The sequence below is a fragment of the Hipposideros armiger genome, unplaced genomic scaffold (genome assembly GCF_001890085.2).
Source record: "Hipposideros armiger isolate ML-2016 unplaced genomic scaffold, ASM189008v1 scaffold_109, whole genome shotgun sequence".
In the NCBI taxonomy this organism is placed as follows: domain Eukaryota; kingdom Metazoa; phylum Chordata; class Mammalia; order Chiroptera; family Hipposideridae; genus Hipposideros; species Hipposideros armiger.
In genome coordinates this window covers 671,583-692,290 of record NW_017731459.1, presented here as the reverse complement: position 1 = coordinate 692,290, position 20,708 = coordinate 671,583, and the positions used below count along the sequence as shown (strand labels likewise).

Below are 20,708 nucleotides of genomic sequence, written 5' to 3'. Positions count from 1 at the left end.
TAGATTCCTAAAAGTGGAATATTACTTAGGTGAAGATTTATGTGTATTTTTAATTATTGTGTAGTTGCCACAAGCTCTATGGAGGACAGTTTATAGCCTCACAAGCAATGTATTAGAATATGTTCGCCCCGCACAAAGATGGTGTTACCTTTTATTTTCCCAAGCTCATCAGTTTTTAAAAAAACCCCGCTATTTTATTTTAATGTGCATATCTCACTAGTATGATAAATATATTTTTATATATTTAAAAGGAATTTGTAGTTTTTCTCTTTGAGTTGCCTGGTCCTTGACTCATTTCCCTATTGGGCTCTTGGTCTTTTTCTTACTGATTTGTAGGAATCTTTACTTATAGTAGGAATTGTCTGTTCAGATATAAGGAACTTTTACCGAAATAATTTCCTCAGGTTGTTATTTGTTCACTTTATGATTTTTTGTTTGTTTTTTTTTGGGTATGCAGAAAATTTTCTTTTCCTTAAATGCTGTCAGGATTTTTGTTCTGCTTTTAAAATACATTCTCGCTTGGATCACTTTTTTTTTTTTTTTTAAAGATTTTATTGGGGATTTGGGGGAGGGGAACAGACAAGTTGCTGTCGTTTTGTTCTTCAGTCTAGTTGTGGAGGACGTTGCTTCACTGGCCCAAGTTGGCACCATCATTGCGCTCTTCCCGGGTGAGGCAGATTAGTTGCCGGCTTCTAGACGGCCGCTCACTGCAGCTGCTGGCCGCTCACGCTGGCTGCTGGCTACACACGGTAGCCCATGGCAACCCACTGCAGCAGGGGCTGCAGTCTACGCCGTCTCCGGTGACTCACGGCAGCCCAGCTCCAGGTTGAGCTGTTGTTCAGCATCTTAGCTGTAGAGGGCAGTGTCACTGGCCCTCATATGTGGGATCCGAACCGGGGCCCTCTGGCGTGCCAAGCCAGTTCTTAACCATTGTGCCACTCGGCCAGCCCCTGGTGATTTTTGATTTATGTGGGAAATACGTTCTGGTTTTTCCTCTTACAAAGCTATTGGCTTGGTGATTAAACAGTAATAAAGGATTATTTAGTTGTAGAGTGATGGATTTTATTTTAAGTGTTTCACTTAACTATTTGGCTGATTTTCAGAAATCCTCAGAACAAATTGCTAAATTAAAGAAACTTCATGAAGAGGAGCTGGCCAGCAAAGATCGGGAGCTGACCAAGAAGTTTCAGACCCAAGAAAGGGAATTTCAGGAGCAGATGAAAGTTGCTCTTGTAAGTACTTGTTTTGCTTTTCCTATAGGTGAACTTCGCAGCGTTTTATAATGCTGTCATCCCCTGGTCCCTGACTCCCAGCTTGAGGTCCGACTACCAGCCAGCAGCCTAGACGTTTGAGTCAAGAGTGGAGAGAGGATGTAGGCAGGAAAGAGGCTGTCAGGGTACATTAGTATTGTGTGAAAATTAAATCTGCTAATCTTAACAAGCTTTCATTAATATTTTGTTTGTTTATCATTCTTCTCACCCTGGAGGTAGGTTATAATTAGGGAGAAGTAAAGGAGAAGATAGGTTAATTGAAGGTGTGGACCCGTGACTGCATAACTCAGAAAGAATGTCTAAAACTCACTAGACTGAGTGTAGCAGAGCTCAAGACTCAGAAAGTTTTGCCTGAAATATATTTTTAAGAAGAATAATTGAAAATGACCAAGTAGTTTTCATTTGAAGTAGAATAATTTCAGTAGTAATTTTCAATCCATATGATGTTTAAAAAAAAACAGTAAAAAAACCAAAAACAAACAAAACTGACTGAACTAATCAAATCAACCAAAAAAGCAAAGATAAGGTTTTTTGGAATAGTATAATTTGAAAGTTTAAAACAAAAAACATTTTTTCTCGAACTGTGTAAAGCTTTTTATATGTTATCATAAAAAGTGTTAATGCCAAAAACCTAGTTTGTTCGTATATGAAGTTATTATCCATAAGATAATATATATACTTTAAAACTGCTTTCAGTGTAAAAGAATAAGAAACAGTATTTATAATTTATGCTCCTTTCTCTCTCACACATATATCTTTTTTCACTCTTACTTAGATCTGGGCTCTGAGACTTGCCAGCAGCAGTGGTTCTTGGACTGAGTCAGGGAGTTCTCTAATCTCTGTGGGTCAAACAGGCGCATGGATTTACAAGTGCTGTTAACTGACGTCAGGGGTTTCGTCTGTGGTCCTGAAATGTACATGTTTATGGGCACATATTTATATTCTTCGTTGGTCCGGAAAGGATTTAATTTGTAAGAATGCTGAAACTATAACAGGACAGCATAAATTTAAAATAGAAGCATGGAAATAAAGGAACAAAGCCAGACATAAATGAAGCTGGGAATGACACTAAAAATTCTTGTCCTAAAGACCAACTATGGGTTTTCGTGCTGAAGTCATTGGCGTTTGGGAGCACTGAGCCCTGAATGCTGGCCTTGTTGAAACTGTGTGCTAGGAACTGATGTGTTCAGATAGCTTCTGAGTTGAGAGAAGGACACAGATGCACATGAAAAGCACACATGTGCGCACATGTGCATGGCCCCTTCCACTCCCCATTCTACCTAGTTTCTTAAAGAAGTTAGCTTTGACTTCGGAGTCAAAATTCTACAGACTATTAAAGTTTCCTGTTTTATTTTTATAGGCACATAGAGATACATTTAAAATATAGTTTCCATTAAACAATATAGTATGCTTAAAATGCTGTTTTAAAATAGATTTAGGGACTAATATTTTCTTATCAACCTACTTATAATATGGTAAAGCAATGTGCTTCACCTGGTTGTAGCAAATTGGAAATATTGCTGCTGGCAACATGAACCTTAAGCAATAGGTATGGATAAGTACACTTAATTGGAGTTCAACACCACTAAATGTTAGAAGTGCTCTCTAGAGCTTCTCTTTTCCAACAGTAAACACTTTTAATATGAATGTTGATATGTAATAGGGGCAATCAAAGAAGCTTTTCAGTATTGATGGGATGGTAAAAGAGCCCAGATCATCTGAAAAAAGTTATGTAGGCATTTATAGATATTTTCTTGATCTAATCTATATATTTACATGTAATACTCTGATTTTGATTGGTTTTCCATGTGGAGCTCCCTATCCTAATGAGGTATTTCTCACAAATTATTAATAATACATAAGCTTATAATCTAGTTTCTCAGCCTAGAGTTGAAAAAGCAAACTCTGGAGTGCAGAGAAGAGGTAGCGGCAGTTGTGAGACCCTTCACATTTAGCAGTGTTTTGCAAAACTTTTTAAGTAGTGAGGAAATAGCAGATGTAGCAGGGTCACTGGAACAGAATTTTTCATATCGAGAGTAATTGTGGCCAGTTTTGGCCAGAGCATTCTGTAAACGCCACAGTACCTTGTTTCTGCAGACCAGAGCACGGGAAGAGAGGTGATGATAGTGCCTACCTCACAGCGCTTGTGTGCAGATCAAATGAAATGAATGCTTAAGATTTAGTGGGTATTATTTTTTGCACAGGAAAAATGTCAGTCAGAATATAGGAAGATCACTCAAGAAAAAGAACAGCAGGAATCTTTGGCCCTGGAAGAGTTAGAGTTGCAGAAAAAAGCAATCCTCGCCGAGAGTGAAAATAAACTTCGGGATGCTCAGCAAGAAGCAGAGACTCACAGAACTGTATGTTTAAATAATATTCGGGTTCCAGAACTGTGAAATTGCTTGAATATGAAAACTGTGTTCTCTCTCCAGTCAGCATAAAGTTGTAGAGAAGCTTTGGTTTTACTGGGTTAGACTTAACATATACATGCACTTCCTTTTTAGGTAGTAAGAGGTATTTGTGGGAGTGGCTTGCTGTTTGCCATGTGGTGCTCCTTACTCTGCCTGTAGCTGGCTGTACTGTGCGCCACTCACCCTGATTTGTTACACCCAGACTCTGCAGCATCTCCACTCCATTGCTTCTTCACCCTGATCGTTAGGAAGAAGCCTCACTTTGTAGGCCACCCTTGCCCTGGTACCTGCCTGCCTGTCCAGAGCTTCATCTTGTGTCATGTCCTGGACGTGATTCATACTCTGTGTGTATCACAGTTTTGTTACCCCAATGCCCTGCTTTTACATCCAAGTTTTTCCCCATTTCCCCGTATTAAGCATAATGAATATATTTGTATATGTATTTGTGTATGTCTCAGCATGCACATTTTTAAGGCCCTCTGCCCCTTCCCTCAGGAGCATATGAAATGTATGATCTGTTTTGAATAAACTGACTGATGTTATTTATTTAGACTTTTTGCTCTGATTTAGTTAGTGAAACAGTCACACTAATTACCTATGCATAGTTCTAAACTGTGCTTTGTTTCCTCATTTCCACTGTTTATGTAAGGTGGCGGTGTGGTGGAGGGGAATGGGTACTCAGGTCTAGATCTTTTTCTTGCTAGCTTTGTAAATTAATTATACCTTAATAGTCTCACCTGTTGCATGAAAAGATTAGATTTGGTAATTCCTTAAGACCTGCTCTGATGTTCTATTGCTCTGCCTTACTGGCTGCTTTTCCTTTAGAGTCAGGACTTATATTTGCATAAGATAATAGTAATCTTTGTAAAATTTGTTTAAGTTCCTTCTTTTTGCAAAACTTTCTAAATAATAATTTTTGGGGTAGAAAAAACAGATACATTATTTATCTTCCAAAATTAAGTTACTAAAGTAATAGAATAATATTATAGGCCTTAAAAACAGAAAAAAATGCCTATCTTTCTATCAATAGTTATTATTATCTGCTTTATGATTTATTTCTTTTTGACTATCCATTCAAAATGTTCTTGAAATATATGTTGTTGAAATAGTTACCCAAATAGGTAGAAAAAAATCTAGAATTATGAGTTGTGTTAAAAATAGAATCTTTTCTTTGTTATATAATTCCTTTAGGAATTGAGCAGAGATTCTTTGTTCTTTCTAGTGTTTGGTGTGATAATGTAGAGTTATTTATCTCAATTCTAATCTTTAAGTAGGCGTAGACATCATGTTGTGTGTATCATTACTAATAAACAAGCCTTACTTAATAAAAATACATCTGTTTTTATTAACAGAGAATTCTTGAATTAGAAAGTTCTTTGGAAAAAAGCTTACAAGAAAGTAAAATTCAATCAGAAGATTTAGCTATAAATTTGGAAGCTGAAAAAAATAAGCACAATAAGGAAATTACAATCATGGTTGAAAAACACAAGACAGAATTGGAAAGCCTGCAGCATCAGCAGGATAACCTTTGGGCTGAAAAACTCCAAGCCTTAAAGCAGCAGCATCAGACTGAAATGGAAAAGCTTAGAGAAAAGTATGAACAAGAAAGAGAAACATTGTTGAAAGACAAAGAGAGTCTTTTCCAAGCTCACATAGAAGAGATGAATGAAAGGACTTTAGAAAAGCTTGATGTGAAGCAAACAGAGCTGGAATCATTGTCTTCTGAATTGTCAGAAGTATTAAAAGCCCGTGACAAGCTGCAAGAGGAACTTTCTGTACTAAAGGATCAAGCAGATAAAGTAAAGCAGGAATTGGAGGCCAAGCTGGATGAACAGAAAAATCATCACCAGCAACAAGTGGACAATATAATTAAAGAACAAGAGCTATCTATCCAAAGAACCGAGAAGGCATTAAAAGATGAAATTAATCAGCTCAGGCTTCTTCTGAAGGAAAAGGATAAGCATCTGAAAGAGCATCAGGCGCATGTGGACAATTTAGAGGCAAATATTAAAAGATCCGAAGGGGAGCTCCAGCAGGCATGTGCTAAATTGGAGCTTTTTCAGTCACACCAGAGTACCACACACGAGCAGGCCAAAGCCTATGAGGAGCAGCTGGCCCAGCTGCAGCAGAAGCTGTTGGACTTGGAAGCAGAAAGAAGCCTTCTTACAAAACAGGTAGCTGAAGTGGAAACGCAAAAGAAGGATTTTTGTACTGAGTTAGATACTCACAAAATCCAGGTGCGGGACTTAATGCAGCAACTTGAAAAGCAGAATAGTGAAATGGAGGAAAAAGTAAAATCTTTAACCCAATTCTATGAGTCCCAACTTAAAGATAATAACATAGAGCAGGGACAGACAAAGCAAATCCTGATGGAAAAGGAAAATGTAATTTTACAAATGAGAGAGGGACAGAGCAAAGAAATCGAAACGCTCAAACAGGAATTATCGGCCAAGGAGGACAGTATTAGTGTTTTGCATGAAGAATATGAAACCAAATTTAAAAATCAAGAAAAAAAGATAGAAAAAATTAAGCAGAAAGCAAAGGAGATGCAAGACACATTAAAGAAGAAATTGTTGGATCAGGAAGCCAAACTTAAAAAAGAGCTTGAAAATACTGTTCTAGAGCTTAGTCAGAAAGAAAAACAGTTCAATGCCAAGATTTTGGAAATGGCACAGGCTAACTCAGCCGGAATTAATGATACAGTGTCAAGACTGGAAACAAACCAAAAGGAGCAAATAGAAAGTCTTACCGAGGCGCATAGGCGAGAACTCAATGATGTCACTTCAGTCTGGGAAAAGAAACTTAATCAGCAAGCTGAAGAATATCAGGAAAAACATGAAATCCAATTACAGGAAAAAGAACAAGAGGTAGCAGAACTGAAGCAAAAGGTCCTCGTATTTGGGCGTGAAAAAGAAGCGATGAACAAGGAAATAACACGGCTTAAGGAAGAAGTCGTTACGCAGGATACACTATTAAAGGAGTTAAAGGAACAGCTGAACCAGGAGTCTGCTCATAGGAATTCTCTCTCACAAAATGAAACTAAACTGAAAGCGCAACTTGAAAAGCTGGCAGCTGACTTGAAGCATTCTCTGAAGGAAAATACTCTTCTTCAAGGGCAGGTAGTTGAGCTGAAGATGCTGGCAGAAAAAGATAAGCTTAAGGTCTCTGAGTTGACCGACAAGTTGAAAACCACAGATGAAGACTTCCAGAGTTTGAAATCTTCACATGAAAGAAGTCAGAAAAGCCTAGAAGACAAAAGCTTGGAATTTAAGAAACTGTCTGAGGAACTGGCAGTGCAGTTGGATATTTGCTCTAAGACTGAAGCCTTAGTACAAGCTAAAACAAATGAACTGATCAGCATCAGTAACAGTAAAATTAATGCTATTCTCTCTAGAATTTCCCATTGTCAGCACCACACAACGAAAGTGAAGGAGGCACTTCAAAATAAAACTTGCAAAGTTTCTGAACTGGAAGCGCAACTTAGACGGCTAACGGAAGAGCAAAATACACTAAAGAGTTCTTTTCAACAGGCTACCCATCAGTTAGAAGAAAAGGAAAATCAAATCAAGAGCATGAAGGCTGATATTGAAGGTCTTGTAACAGAAAAGGAAGTCTTACAGAAGGAGGGAGGGAATCAGCAACAGGCTGCCTCTGAAAAGGAGTCTTGTATCACACAGCTGAAGAAAGAACTATCGGAAAACATCAATGCTGTCACACTGATGAAAGAAGAGCTTCAAGAGAAAAAAGCTGAGATCAGCAGTCTCAGTAAACAGCTCTCTGAGCTGAATTGTCAACTTCAGAATAGTATCAGCCTCGCTGAGAAAGAAGCAGCTATGTCATCACTAAGTAAGCGATATGACGACGAACAACGTGCATTGCGGGATCAGGTGCAAGATTTGACTTTGAAAGCGGAAACTCTGAGTAAAGAGAAAACTTCTGCCCTGGAACAGGCAGATCACTGGTCTAACAAGTTCTCAGAGTGCAAGAAAAAAGCGCAGTCAAAATTTACACAATATCAAAATACTATCAACGAACTGCAGGTGCAGCTCGAGTTAAAAACGAAGGAAGCCAGTGAAAAAGATGAGCAGATAGCTTTCCTGAAGGAAGACCTCTGTCAGCAAAGTCAAAGATTTGAATGTTTAAAGGGCGAAATGGAAGATAAGACGAGCAAGATGGAGGAAAAGGAGTGTAATTTAGAGACTGAGTTAAAAACTCAGACAGCAAGAATTATGGAATTAGAGGAGCGTGTTACTCAGAAAACAACTGAAATCCAGTCCTTAAATGAAACGCTTAAAAATTATAATCAGCAAAAGGACATTGAGCAGAGTGAAATGGTTCAGAAACTGCAGCATGTGCAAGAGTTAGGAGAAGAAAAGGACAACAGAGTGAAAGAGGCTGAAGAAAAAGTCTTAACACTTGAAAAGCAAGTGGCTTCCATGAAATCTGAACTTGAAACTCAGAAGAAAGAATTGGAACATGTGAATGTGAGTGTGAAAAGCAAAGAAGGGGCGTTAAAGGCATTGGAAGAGAAACTTGAGTTAGAGGGTGCTGCAAAATTAGCAGAACTGAAGAAAAAGGCTGAACAAAAAATTGCTGCCATCAAAAAGCAGTTGTTATCTCAAATGGAAGAGAAAGAACAGCAGTTTAAAAAAGACACGGAAAGCCTTCTGAGTGAGCTCAATACAAAATTGCAGGAAAGAGAGAGAGAAATTCACATCTTGGAAGAAAAACTTAAGTCAGTGGAAAGCTCACCACAACCAGAAACATTAGTTGTCCCCAGATCAGCAAAAAATGTGGCAGCACATTCTGAGCAAGACGCAGCAGAGCCCCAAGGCTGTGTGCAGAAGGCATGTGAGGAGAAAATCAGTGTTTTGCAAACAAATTTAATGGAAAAAGAAAAGCTACTGCAGAGGCTAGAGCAGGAAAGGGAAGAGGCCGTTTCTTCTCATTCTGAAATGCAGCACAAATACCAGGAGCTCTTAGTAAAGATAGAACGTGCTGAAGCAAAGCAACACAAGGATCAAGTTGTGATAAATCACCTTCAAGAGGAACTTGAAGAAAAACACAAGAAGCATTCCTTGATAGGACCCCAGCATGTGGAAGAAAAGGAAGGTCAAAATAACATAGGGGTAAAGCAAAACTTGGGAAATGCTCTTGAGGATGTCCAGAAAACCCTCCAGGAGAAAGACCTAACTTGTCAGAAATTGGAGCAAAAGGTAAAAGAGTTGGACTCCTGCTTAGTAAGCGAGAAGGAAAGACACAGAGTTGAAATGGCGGAGTTGACCTCAAAATATGAAAAATTACAGGCTTTACAACAACAGATGGATGGAAAAAGTAAACCCACAGAAATTTTGGAAGAAAGCGCTGAAGGAAACTCCAAGTCACATGCGGTGCAATGCCAATTGCTTAGTACCATGGAGGCCGAGCACAGTGACCTGGAGTTTAGGTTAGCGTCGGCAGAGCAGGAGAAGCGGAAGCTGAGCAAGGAGATTGTGAAACTGCAGAAGGATATTCGAGTATTGCGGAAGGAGCATCAGCAGGAATTGGATATAACAAAGAAAGAATATGAACAAGAAATGGAAGAGAAAATCAAGTAAGTGTCTGCATGATATTTTTAAGGCGGTCCTCCTTAATTAAGTCCCCTTTTTGTGCCTAATATGGTTAAGTTTCGCCTCTCTGAATGAAGTATTAAACATAAATCTAATACGTGAAATACTGAGGAGAAATAAAAACAATTTAAGGCAAGAGGCAGTGTTATCCCATGTACGTTTAGGGGGAAAAAACCTTTTCTTACATATAAGATCATGGTTTTGAGGTGCATAGCCAAGGATTTGTTTTCATTTTGTGTTATTTTAGGATTAACATTGTGATTATATAATATAGATGTGTATGGTGAAATATTTTCGGTGAAAAGAACACTTTTCAAATCCTCAGGACCATTCCCTAGAGGTAATCATAGTTTGCGTATCCTTCCGGAAGTAGTTACTGTGCCTAGTGCCTCCGCCTCTCTGTGTGTCTCCACCCCCCGCCCACCCCCACTGACACTCACACTCCTGCGTCCCCTTAAAAAATGTTTTTATACCACTGAGATCGTACTGTGTGCACTGTTGTGAACCAGGTAACTCTTTACAGCTTGTTTTTTGTATCACAACCGTTCACTCTGTATTTTTGTTACTCAGGCAGGAGCAGGAAGATCTTGAGTTGAAGCACAATTCCACACTAAAACAGCTGATGAGGGAGTTTCATACACAGCTGGCACAAAAGGAACAGGAGCTGGAAACGACCATAAAAGAAACCATCGGTAAGGAAAAAGTTTAATTCAATAAAGAACAAATCAGAATCAGCAGAGACTGTTTATAATTTAAGCTTATTTTATTCATACTGTGATAAGTGCTTTAAGTAATTAAACTGGAAAAAAAATGATTCTTGCCCAAGGAAGTTCTGTCATGGGAACCTGGCCCTACCTGGCCATGGCCTGTCTTACTGAGACGAGGAGCAGGTGAAAGAACCTGAAAGCATTAGCTCATTAATTTACCTTATAAAGACACTTCTGCTGTGTGAGAAGAGTACCTTTGGCCAGTTGATTTTTATCAAATTTGGTTTGGAACATGGGTTCTTACTGAAATTGGGATCTAGATGTTAATTCTTACCTAATGTGTTTTCTTGTGTGTGTCCATTTTTCATTCATTAGATAAAGCCCAGGAAGTGGAGGCTGAACTTTTGGAAAGCCATCAAGAAGAGACAAATCAATTATATAAAAAAATTGTAGAGAAAGAAGATGATCTCAAAAGAACAGCCAAAAAATACGAAGAAATCCTTGATGTACTTTATTTTCTCTCTCTATTTTGAAATTTAGCTGTAATAGATTTCATAGTAGTGCTAAAGAAAATTGGGTTATCAGATTTCCTGTTTTTATAACGTAGAGGGTTTTTTTGGGGGGCTCAATATTATTCACGTTAGTATTTCTACACTGTATGCAGATTTATAAGGAGTCTAATTGATTTCCACCAAGATTGTAGTTTCCTGATCAGATTTTGCTAACCTGGCAGTAAAGCCCAGTTGGCAGGTATTGAAGCCACAGTGAATTGCTAAGGGGAAGAATGTATTCTCTTTTCTGTCTTCCTCTCAAAGCCAGGCTAAAATGTGAGAGAACCAGACTAAGAAATGAGAGCTTGTGCTTAGGTGAAGTCTTACTAATAGGAGAGTTAGTGTTTTTTAGAGTGGCTGCTTAGCTTAGGTGGGACCTTTCCAGGATGGCCAGTTAACTTTATTTCATCTTTACTCAATTTGCATGTTCTCAAGGGACTAAAAGGATGGGAAAAAATGGAATGCATCAGCCAAATCTTTTATATTTAGTGTGTGTGGGGGGGTATTTCAATGTACTTATTCTACTAATGGTGGATTATCATTGTCATTTTTGTTTGTGAAGATAAGCCATGAATGCTAGTGAGTGTTTTGGACTATAGAACATTTTCATGTGTAAAACAATGTAAATTATTCTTCATTGGGTTGCAGATTCTTTAGTTACTCCAAGCCTTAGTTCACCATTTGCTAAGAACCATTTGAGGAATAAGAATGCATAAATCAGAGAATCTTGCCTCAGCTGATTAGGGCAGCCGCGGAAGTCTGAGCCAGGAATAGATGCTAATAATAATTTTAAGTGTAATTGAAAAGGCTGAAATTTCAACATATGACACATGCATGTAAAGGCCACCTTTTTTATACTTTTTGAGCTTTAGTTCTCATTATGAAAAGAAGGTTTGAATAATTTCACACTTTACTATTTTTTTTTAAGAGCAAATCATTTGTTGTTTAAAGATCACAAGACAACCTCTGGATTTCTGTAGCACAATTTAAATGTTTTACTTTTTTGATAAAGCAGAGTACAATAGAAAAAAACGGTTCTGAATAATATCTTTATCTCTATTCAATATTAAGTCTTCCACAGACATGTTACCTGGAAAAGCCTGATACAATAAGCAGCACTTTATCCAGAGTAGCCACTTTTCATGCCAGGAAAAAGTTCATCCCTATAGGAGGAATGATGTGCTATGTAAAATGGCCAAGGTCACAGGCTTGAGGGCACTGGAAGTATGTTATCGTATTCCACATTAAGTAGTTTGGTGAATTCCAAACATCAGTTTACCTGCAAACTGATATTTCAATTAGGTAAAAACATAAATTAAGAAATCCCTAAACTGATGTTTTTTGATTCACATCGTTAAAAGATACACAGCTCATTAACAGTAATTCTGGCTAAGAATTACACTTGAGATTCCTTGCTCAGATTTTGGTTAGTAGTAAGAACCTTTCAGAAATTCAAGTTCTTATTAATCAATAATTTGTTAGCTAGGATACATTCAGACATGAGCCGCAACTACAGAATAGGCACTGGTGAAATCGGTCAAAACTAGGCCAAAAAAATATATTATTATCATCAATGACAGTACCACAACTATACCCTTCATAATTAATAATCATTCCTAAGACTTTTCATTGGGCAGCAGATGATGTGTTTTAGAGAAACACTCTGGGATGTTTTGAATCAGACTTGGTTTTGTTAGCTGAGTTAGAGGAGATAATTTCACATTTTCTTATACTTCCCTAGAGTATATCTGTGTGGAGTTTTAAAAAATACTGTTGTTTCTTGAATCCTTAGAAGCGTTGGAATTGGGAGATACACTAAAGCAAGTTTAGTTTCATCTTCTGTTTTTTTTTCCAGAAGGAAAAGCATGTTTAGCATAATTGAATGATCTCCCTAAAAGTACCCAGCGAGTGGTAGAGCAGTGCCTCTTCCTTAGCTTTATACGTTTTACAAAGGCTTTTCCCTGAGAAAGAAGCTTGGGGAAGGCAGCAATTATTTATCACAGACCGAAGTCAGTCAGGCAGCTTCATTTGCAGGGGTAAGCTGTACCACAGCTGCAGTTCCCGTCCGTGAACTGCTTCTCTCTGGATGTGTGGGCTAGAGATGGTAGATTTTCCTAGGTCATGACAGACCTCCGTAGGGACAGGGGTGAGGGGAGCAGGGAGAGAGGTTAACCTCTGGTATGGTTCATCCTTGAAAATCTGTTTACTAGGGGGAATTAAGGGAACAGACCTTTAAGCTTTATGCTTAGAGTAGCCAACCAAGGGGGCAGGAAGTGGCGGGTGGGCAAGTGAGCTGGGTAGGCTCTCTCGCAAGCTCCGTCCTGTGTCTGAGACCAGCGCTGTTCATTAGAAGTAAAATACAAGCCACGAATATGAGCCACACATGTCATTGCAGGATTTTAGTAGCCACATTAAAAATTAAACACGTGAACTTAATTTTTATAATGTTAACTCATCCATTATATTGAAAATATTATTTCAATATGTAGTCAATATAAAAATTATATATGTATTAATTCTTTGAGATTAGTATGTTTTCACATTTACAACCTGCCTCAGTTTGGACCAGCCACACCTCAGGTGCTCAGGGTCGCAGTTCTAGGATGGATGGTGGCTCCTGTGTGGGGACATTGTGGATCTAGGCTTTCAGTTGCCAGGTCTAGGGCTGACTGTGATTAGACATGCTCTCCTCATCTAAACGCCCCAGTTACATACTCTGTCTTGAAGAATTTCTTTTTAGAAATGTAAATATTACTAAAAGGGGATATTGATAGTTTTATTAACAGTTCTCAGCAAACACCGTATTAGTTTGACTCTGAGACATATCCTCTTAGCATTTTCCCCATTTGAAAGTTTTTGGAATTGGACTTTTTATGGGATTTGTATATATTATGTAGTGGTATTTTTCCCCCCTCTGAAAAGCTGTTATCAAATTGATTTGTCTTAATGATGACATTACAGAATGCTGTGTTTCTGTCATTCATTAAAATAATTCTGTCATCCGTTAATAGCAAAATGGAGCACAGAAACATTTTCATTTTCTTGCCTTTACTATCTTGGATAACGTTCTCACCATTCCTTGATCCATTTGAAGAAGCTAGGAAAGTTTTTAATCCTTGAGTCACACACTTCTTACCTCCCTCAGCCCTTCACATCCACACACCTTTAAGACATGAAATCTGCTTATCTCGGCTGATTTACTAGACAGAGAAATCATCTGTCTCCTTTAATTGTATATCTCCAGCACAATATCCAACATATTATAGGCTCTTACGATGTAGTTTTTCACTGTGTCACACTGTATGTTCCTTTCCTCTCAACTCCACTGCTGCCACAGTCTGGACTGCCATCTTTCACCTGATCTGGTCTGTTGTATTAGTTTCCCACCTGACCTCCTTGCTGCTAATCTTTTTTTCTAAGGTATTAATCTCTTCCTGTCAGAGTTATTTTCTATCTTGACACAAAGATGTGATCATATCACTTCTACTCCTGAATACCTCCAATGGCTTCCCATTGGCCCAGTGATACCTGCCCCCAGTTCAGCCTGTTCAACCAAACTTAACTTTAGCTTGTTCTCCACCATGTTTTACCTTTGTTTATGCTTTTTTGTGTGCTTAAGTATCACATTCTCAAACTTCCATGAATTAATACAGTTGTTACCATCTCTCTTTTGGTTTTTGCTTTTTTAAGCTTAAAATTTTTTGAATCAATCATATTCACATGGTTTAAAGATCATAATATAAAAAAGTATAGTTGGAGAGTGGTCTTGAATGAAAATTGCACATATTCTTATTCTCTGGATTATACAGCCCTGTCTCCCTTCTCCCTCCACAGATAACCATTAGTTTCTTATGTAATGTTCCAGTATTTCCTTATGCAAACTGAAACAAAAATGAAACATTCTTTTTCCCTTTCCTACCCAAACTTAGCTTTTTGAAATATACTTTTCTGCATCATATTGTTTTAACTTACAGTTCTTTGGAAACCCCTGAAATGGAATTAATTGTATCTGTGTTGTTTTGGCACTCATCTATATTTATTGCTTCACTTATAATATGTCATTTTTGTCATACATACCATATATGTGTAGGGATGTGTTAATTATCTGTCTTCTCCCTTAGACTGTAAGTATCTTGTTGGCAGGGATTTTGCTATTCAGCTCTAGGCTTGAGAACATAGCCTAATGCTTGGTTCATACTAGACAGTTGGTAAATTTGAAGGAGGTGACACATAGGGCAGAGAAGAATTCGTTTTGGAAATGGGGTGGTGACATCTCAAAGGAGGAGTGGAATGCTCAGAAGTAAGGGAGTTTACCTTAATTGCCTTAGTCCCAAACTCAGAGCACTGTCACTGAGAGGAAGTAGCTCCTAAAGCCACATTGGATACAAATCTGGTTTCTTTTTGACATTGATTGTATTTTAGCAATTTGGCTTTGGCATAACAGCTAGTCTTTAAAACGTAATTACTACGTATGTGCATATTCAATTTAACTAGACTTTCTTATTGTTTTTACTTCAGAGCAAGCAGTACTGTTCCCCCCCCCCCCCCGCCTTCCCCTGACAAGAAGACTAGAAAGCTTTTACAAAAGAAATTATAGAACCATTTCTTAAATTAAAAATAACACATCAAGGATTCTTTTTTAATCCTTAGAGGGCTTGCTTTAGGTTGGTATCCCACAACTGTCAAAGGAAATGTCAGAGACACAGCTAATTGTCATATTAAAACCTGGACCTAACTGGATAACTAATTAATAGATGATTCTTTCAAACAAGGATAAACCACATTGACACAGACATCCACGCAAGATATGCAATGGTATAGTAAAAACGGTAAACCAGGACTAGGTGTAATGTATTCACAGCAGTTTCTGGGCCGGTTAAAGTGGGTCTGAGTGGGGAGATGTTGAGGGAGATTCCTGTTTTGCTTATGTTGAGAGGGATTCGTTCTTTTTCAGGTGTTCTAAGTTCATGACAGGTAGTATTTAAAATTAGCTTTTCCACGTGGCCTGTGGGTCATTGCCTTATTTTGTGCCATGGGGCCGATCTCTTTTTGTTTGTTTTTAGACATCTTTTTTCTTGGTTCTGGCAAGTCAGCATCTTAAATCAGATGCTTGTTTATGGTTGTTTTTCCTGTTCAGACTCTTATTCAGCAAACACTTGTCCTGCCTTCATTACTTAAATCTGATCAATATTCCAATTCCTAAGGTTCTTTTTGCACAAAGGTTATTGCAAGACTTATAAGAGCAAGGAGAGTTCTGGGCCGCTCTATGCAGTAAATCATGGCACTTGTCAGAACAAATAAAGAAGTGTAAGGATGGGCAACAGCCTTTTCCCAGGGTAATCAGAAGAGAGAACGATTTATGTGCCAAATTTTATAAGTAGGATTTTTTTTGACTAATAAGTTACATATTATTTTGCACCCATGTCTGTTTTTACAAAGTTCAGGGCAAGTAGAGACATTAAATTGGTTACCAATACATTAGACAGTAACTAATTTTTTTCAAAACTAGATTTTAGTTGAACATGTACCTCAACATACCACTGGTGTGTGGTTTGGGGCAGATGTGTAGGAGGTGTGCAGGTTCGCTGAACTAGGACAGAGAACCATCTCTTGAATTACACAGCCCATCCAAAGGGGCTGGGAAAAAACCATCACAACTTGTTATCTGTGAAGTTGCCACCTGGCTGAGCAGTGCTGTGTATAAAAAAGTATCTACCAGTTTAAATGAATGGCTATTTTATGGAAATCAAACCCTAATATGGAAAAAGTCAAAGTCTTAGAGCACAGGCTGTGTGTTACAGTCCTGTCATAACACTGCTACACACCTAATTGTTGCTTAAACCTGGGAACCTTAGTTTCAGGGGGAAGAAATAGCTTGATGAGCTCTATGGGGTGAGGGCAGAGGGCGTGAAGGTGGGAAAAAGATATCCTGGGAATAGTGAGCAGCATTACGAAGGGCTTAGAGTTAAAAGTGGGGCATGAAGGAAAGTGTTTCAAGCACAGTAATGAATTACAGTTAATAACAGTGGTTTGTGATTCAAAAAATGTCAGGGATTTGTTTCTCCTATAGAGATAGTTCCTTTATACCGTTGTTGCTGCTCTACTATGTTCTTTAACGCCTTGTTTTATTCTAAAGGCTCGTGAAGAAGAAATGACTGCAAAAGTAATGGACCTGCAGACTCAACTTGAGGAGCTACAAAAGAAATACCAGCAAAAGCTCCAGGAGGAAGAAAACCCTGGCAACGATAAAGTGAGAGGAACTGGACTTGGCGTCACGTTTTTTGAAAACATCGTCATTTCCATTATTAGACTCGCTTACTAACATACACACCTACCTCATCTAATCCTAACAGAAACCTTTGCTCTGTTTTATAGACAGTGAAACTAAGTTTCAGTGAGGTTAAATAAGACATTCAAGCTCACACAATTAATGTTGTGTTGGGAATTGAAACCCAGTCTGCCAGACTTCAGAGCCTAGATGTTTCTGTTATATTGGGGCTTCTCAGTCTTGTCTGTGGAAAGGGCAACAGAGGAAAGTGAACCTCAGAGCCCTGAGATGTAGCCAAGAGTGATCCATAGGAAGTATGATTATTTTAGATTTTTATATTTTCTGCTAAAAATTCATGTAAATTTTATATTTTACCCTAGAAGATACCCTTATTTGCAGTCACAGTAAAATGTTTTCAGTTATATACCATTATGAAAAACAATTCCTATTTTTCTCCTTGGTTAATGGGCCAGATGCAAATACTACAGTGGGATTATTTTGGAAAATTGGACTGAATTCAAAGAGATCTGGCATTGTGTATCTAGGCACTTTAATAATCCCAGTATTTAAGTAAATTTGATGCTATGAAAGATAGGCCATATTTTTTCTGTGGCTTCCTGTCCCACTGTGCACCCCAACAGGGCACGTGGGCCCAAGTTTGAGAAGCTAGACAGTGTACTGTTCTACCTCCTAAAATATTCTCGCTCGTCCAGTATGGTGTTTACATAACTGTCATGAGGGCTTTGGGAAAGTTAGATGTTCATGTCTTCACCCTTGAGAGTTATAGAGGATTCATTACAGAATGTCAGTTACCAGATAGCAATTTTCCAGCCAGCCAATTACATGGACCACTTTTCCAAAATGGAGAGAAGACATCTTTATAAAGGGCTTTGCTATGCTGTGCCTTTTGGTACCTTATCTAGTTGTAAACACTTAGCAAGCTGAGTGCGCTGTTTCTCTGTTTCTTTAATAGCTACTAGTTCTGCTGTTTTAGTTTGGTTTTTAAATTTTTTTGCCATTTAGTCATGATATGCATATGCCAGGTGTTATGAAATATTACTTGCCATGAGAAGAATACATGTATTTCACTACCATGTTCTCTTCCTTAGTATCAAAATAAGTATAGTGACATTTTGACCTGTGCTGGGAAGCCATAGAATATTGAAAGATTATGAAATTAATCAGATCTTCTGAGTCCTTTATCTTGTATCATAAAAGAGAGAAAATATCCTTAATTTTTATTCCTACTCTAAAAAATGTTTTATTTTATTCTTCATGAATTTTTATCCTTCTTGAGCATCTTTTGTTGTTTCTGGGATATTTTGAATTGCATATCAGTGTTGATTTCAATGAAAAGTAATTTGTGATTATAGCTCTGAATGGATCCCAGAAATAATCCTTCACAAGTTTCCCTAAAGGGTCCATATGCTTTAAATAGATGCTAATATGTTAAATTTTTAAAAAATTATACACACAATACATGAATATAATCATGTTGTAAATGAGTCAGATAATACAGAAGTGTGGAATAAACCCATCCTGTTGGGCACATATCCTATAATCATTGTTAGGAGTTTGGTGAGTTGCCTTCCAATCCTGTTCCTTGGTGTTTACCTATGTTTGTATATATTTTCATGAGTTTGCATAGCAAAATAGACCAGGTTTAAAACCAAATATTTTAAATCTTATTTCAAATCTGACCATTCTGTTAAGATTATAACTTAAGAATTCTTATTTCCTTGTAATTTTGCATTACTCAATTTTACTATTTCTTACAGATCTTATTGTATACACTCATATTTTTCTTTTCCATTTTCAGGTAACAATTATGGAGCTACAGGTAAGGCAAAATCTTCCTTGAATTTGACTGAAGGTTATGCATTTGCAGGAGCATTCTGTGTTTTAAGTTAAAACATGAAGAGACTGTAATACAGAAATGTGTCCAGGCAAAGACTAAACCCATATGCATTTCAGACCTGACTGTTTGTTCTTTCAGGCACAACTAGCACAGAAGACTACGCTGATCAGTGATTCAAAGTTGAAAGAACAAGAGTTCAGAGAACAGGTACAGGTCTAATTGACACCTTTATTTTGAACTAATTTCCTTAATCTATGTTAGTAAGTACTTGGGTTTCATTTAACTAATTTTAAAAAAATTGCTTTAATAGTTAACTTCGCAATTTTTGTCTTATATTCAAAGAAGATATCTCCATAAATTCTTGATTACATGTATTTAAACAAGAACATTTGCAGCCTATTATTTCTAGTGCTTAACATTTTGGATAACAATTGGTGTTTGTTTAATTTGTAATAACCTAAGTTCTAAAAAAGAAGTTATTTTTTTGGTTTTATTAGAGGGAAAATATGTTGACATCAATCTTGATTACTTTTTCCTGTTGGTTAAATTGTCTTATCTTAATATGGTTTGTCCGCATATTGTCCAGTAATTTCATTTAAATAGGACCATGTGTAAAAAAATAAAAAATTTAAAAAAAATAAAAAATAAATAAATAAATAGATAGGACCATGTGTGGATGCCTAGAGGATGTACAAACATGAAAACACCAGTACGTGTGTATCTGTGGTGCATGATCTCTTGTAGACTTTTTCCAAACTGGAGGAATAGTGACTGAGGTCTGCAAGCCACGTTTGAAGGCTAAATCTTCAGGGATATTTCAGGGACATTTTCGTAAAATTAATACATGTAAAAATCTTGATAATTGTTGAAACTAGGTGATGGATATATGGGTATTAATTGAACTATATACCTTCTGTATTGAGTATGTTTGAAATTTTTCATAATATTTTTTTAAAAATTCATGAAGTATTCACTTAACATTTTCAATAGTTTCTTAGACACTGCGACTTTAAGCAAGTTTAAACCAAGTTTACCATAGGTTAATTGATCTAAACAAGAGTTAAGTTTCTATAGCATATTTCTGGTCACAAAAACATCACCAAACTTCTAAATAAAGACCTAAAACACTTCTAATAGTAAACATGGAAATAAATGTGAGCTTTACATACATTTAGGAAAGATTAATACAAACAAGTAAGATCATTATTTTCCAACCCACTCATTCTAGTTCAGGGTCATGGGTGACTGGAACCTCTCCCAGCAGCTTAGGGTGCAAGGCAGGAACCCACCCTGAACAGGACGCCCTTCCATCGCGGGGCCACTCACACATCCCCACACTCACTCCGACTGGGATAATTTAGACACCCCAGTTCACTGAATGTGCACACCTTTGGGGCTTGGGAGGAAACTGGAGTTCCTAGAGAAAACCCATGCAAGCATGGGGCAAACGTGCAAACTCCACACAGACAGTGGCCCCAGCTAGTAACTGATTTTTTTTTCATCAATGTTATACCAAAGAGAAGTTGAAAGAACATTATTCAAAGACCTACTGTACTAAGTCCCAATGTTACTTTATTTTTTTCTATTTCTCAGTGGTTAACTTTTACCATCTATTCTCAAGGTTACTAGTTTAAAATTCTCTTCTTTTTTTTTAAAGATTTTATTGGGGAATTGGGGGAGGGGAACAGCGCTGGGGAATCGGGGGAAGGGGAACAGACAAGTTGCTGTTATTTTGTTCTTCAGTCTAGTTGTGGAGGACATTGCTTCACTGGCCCAAGTTGGCACTATCATTGCGCTCTTCCCGGGCAAGGCAGATCAGTCCCCGGCTTCTGGACGGCTGCTCACGGCGGCTTGAGGGCCGCTCACGCTGGCTGCTGGCTGCTCACGGTAGCCCATGGCAACCCACTGCCACAGGGGCTGCAGCCTATGCCGTCTCCAGCGACTCAACGGCAGCCCAGCTCCAGGTTGAGCTGTTGTTCAGCATCTTAGCTGTAGAGGGCAGTGTCACTGGCCCTCATATGTGGGATCCGAAC

General features: G+C 37.9%; 1 protein-coding gene across 6 annotated transcripts in view; it reads left to right on the top strand.

The window, feature by feature from the left end:
* Nucleotides 1-20,708, top strand: part of GOLGA4 (golgin A4) — a 98,047-nt gene that overhangs the window by 53,064 nt on the left and 24,275 nt on the right. For all 6 annotated transcript variants that reach the window (XM_019647190.1, XM_019647188.1, XM_019647187.1 and 3 more), the window contains 8 exons: nucleotides 1,104-1,232; nucleotides 3,476-3,631; nucleotides 5,035-9,275; nucleotides 9,862-9,983; nucleotides 10,374-10,504; nucleotides 16,686-16,799; nucleotides 18,637-18,657; nucleotides 18,814-18,882. In XM_019647190.1, the coding sequence (XP_019502735.1) occupies nucleotides 1,104-1,232; nucleotides 3,476-3,631; nucleotides 5,035-9,275; nucleotides 9,862-9,983; nucleotides 10,374-10,504; nucleotides 16,686-16,799; nucleotides 18,637-18,657; nucleotides 18,814-18,882 (4,983 nt within the window). The remainder of the gene's footprint in view (nucleotides 1-1,103; nucleotides 1,233-3,475; nucleotides 3,632-5,034; nucleotides 9,276-9,861; nucleotides 9,984-10,373; nucleotides 10,505-16,685; nucleotides 16,800-18,636; nucleotides 18,658-18,813; nucleotides 18,883-20,708) is intronic.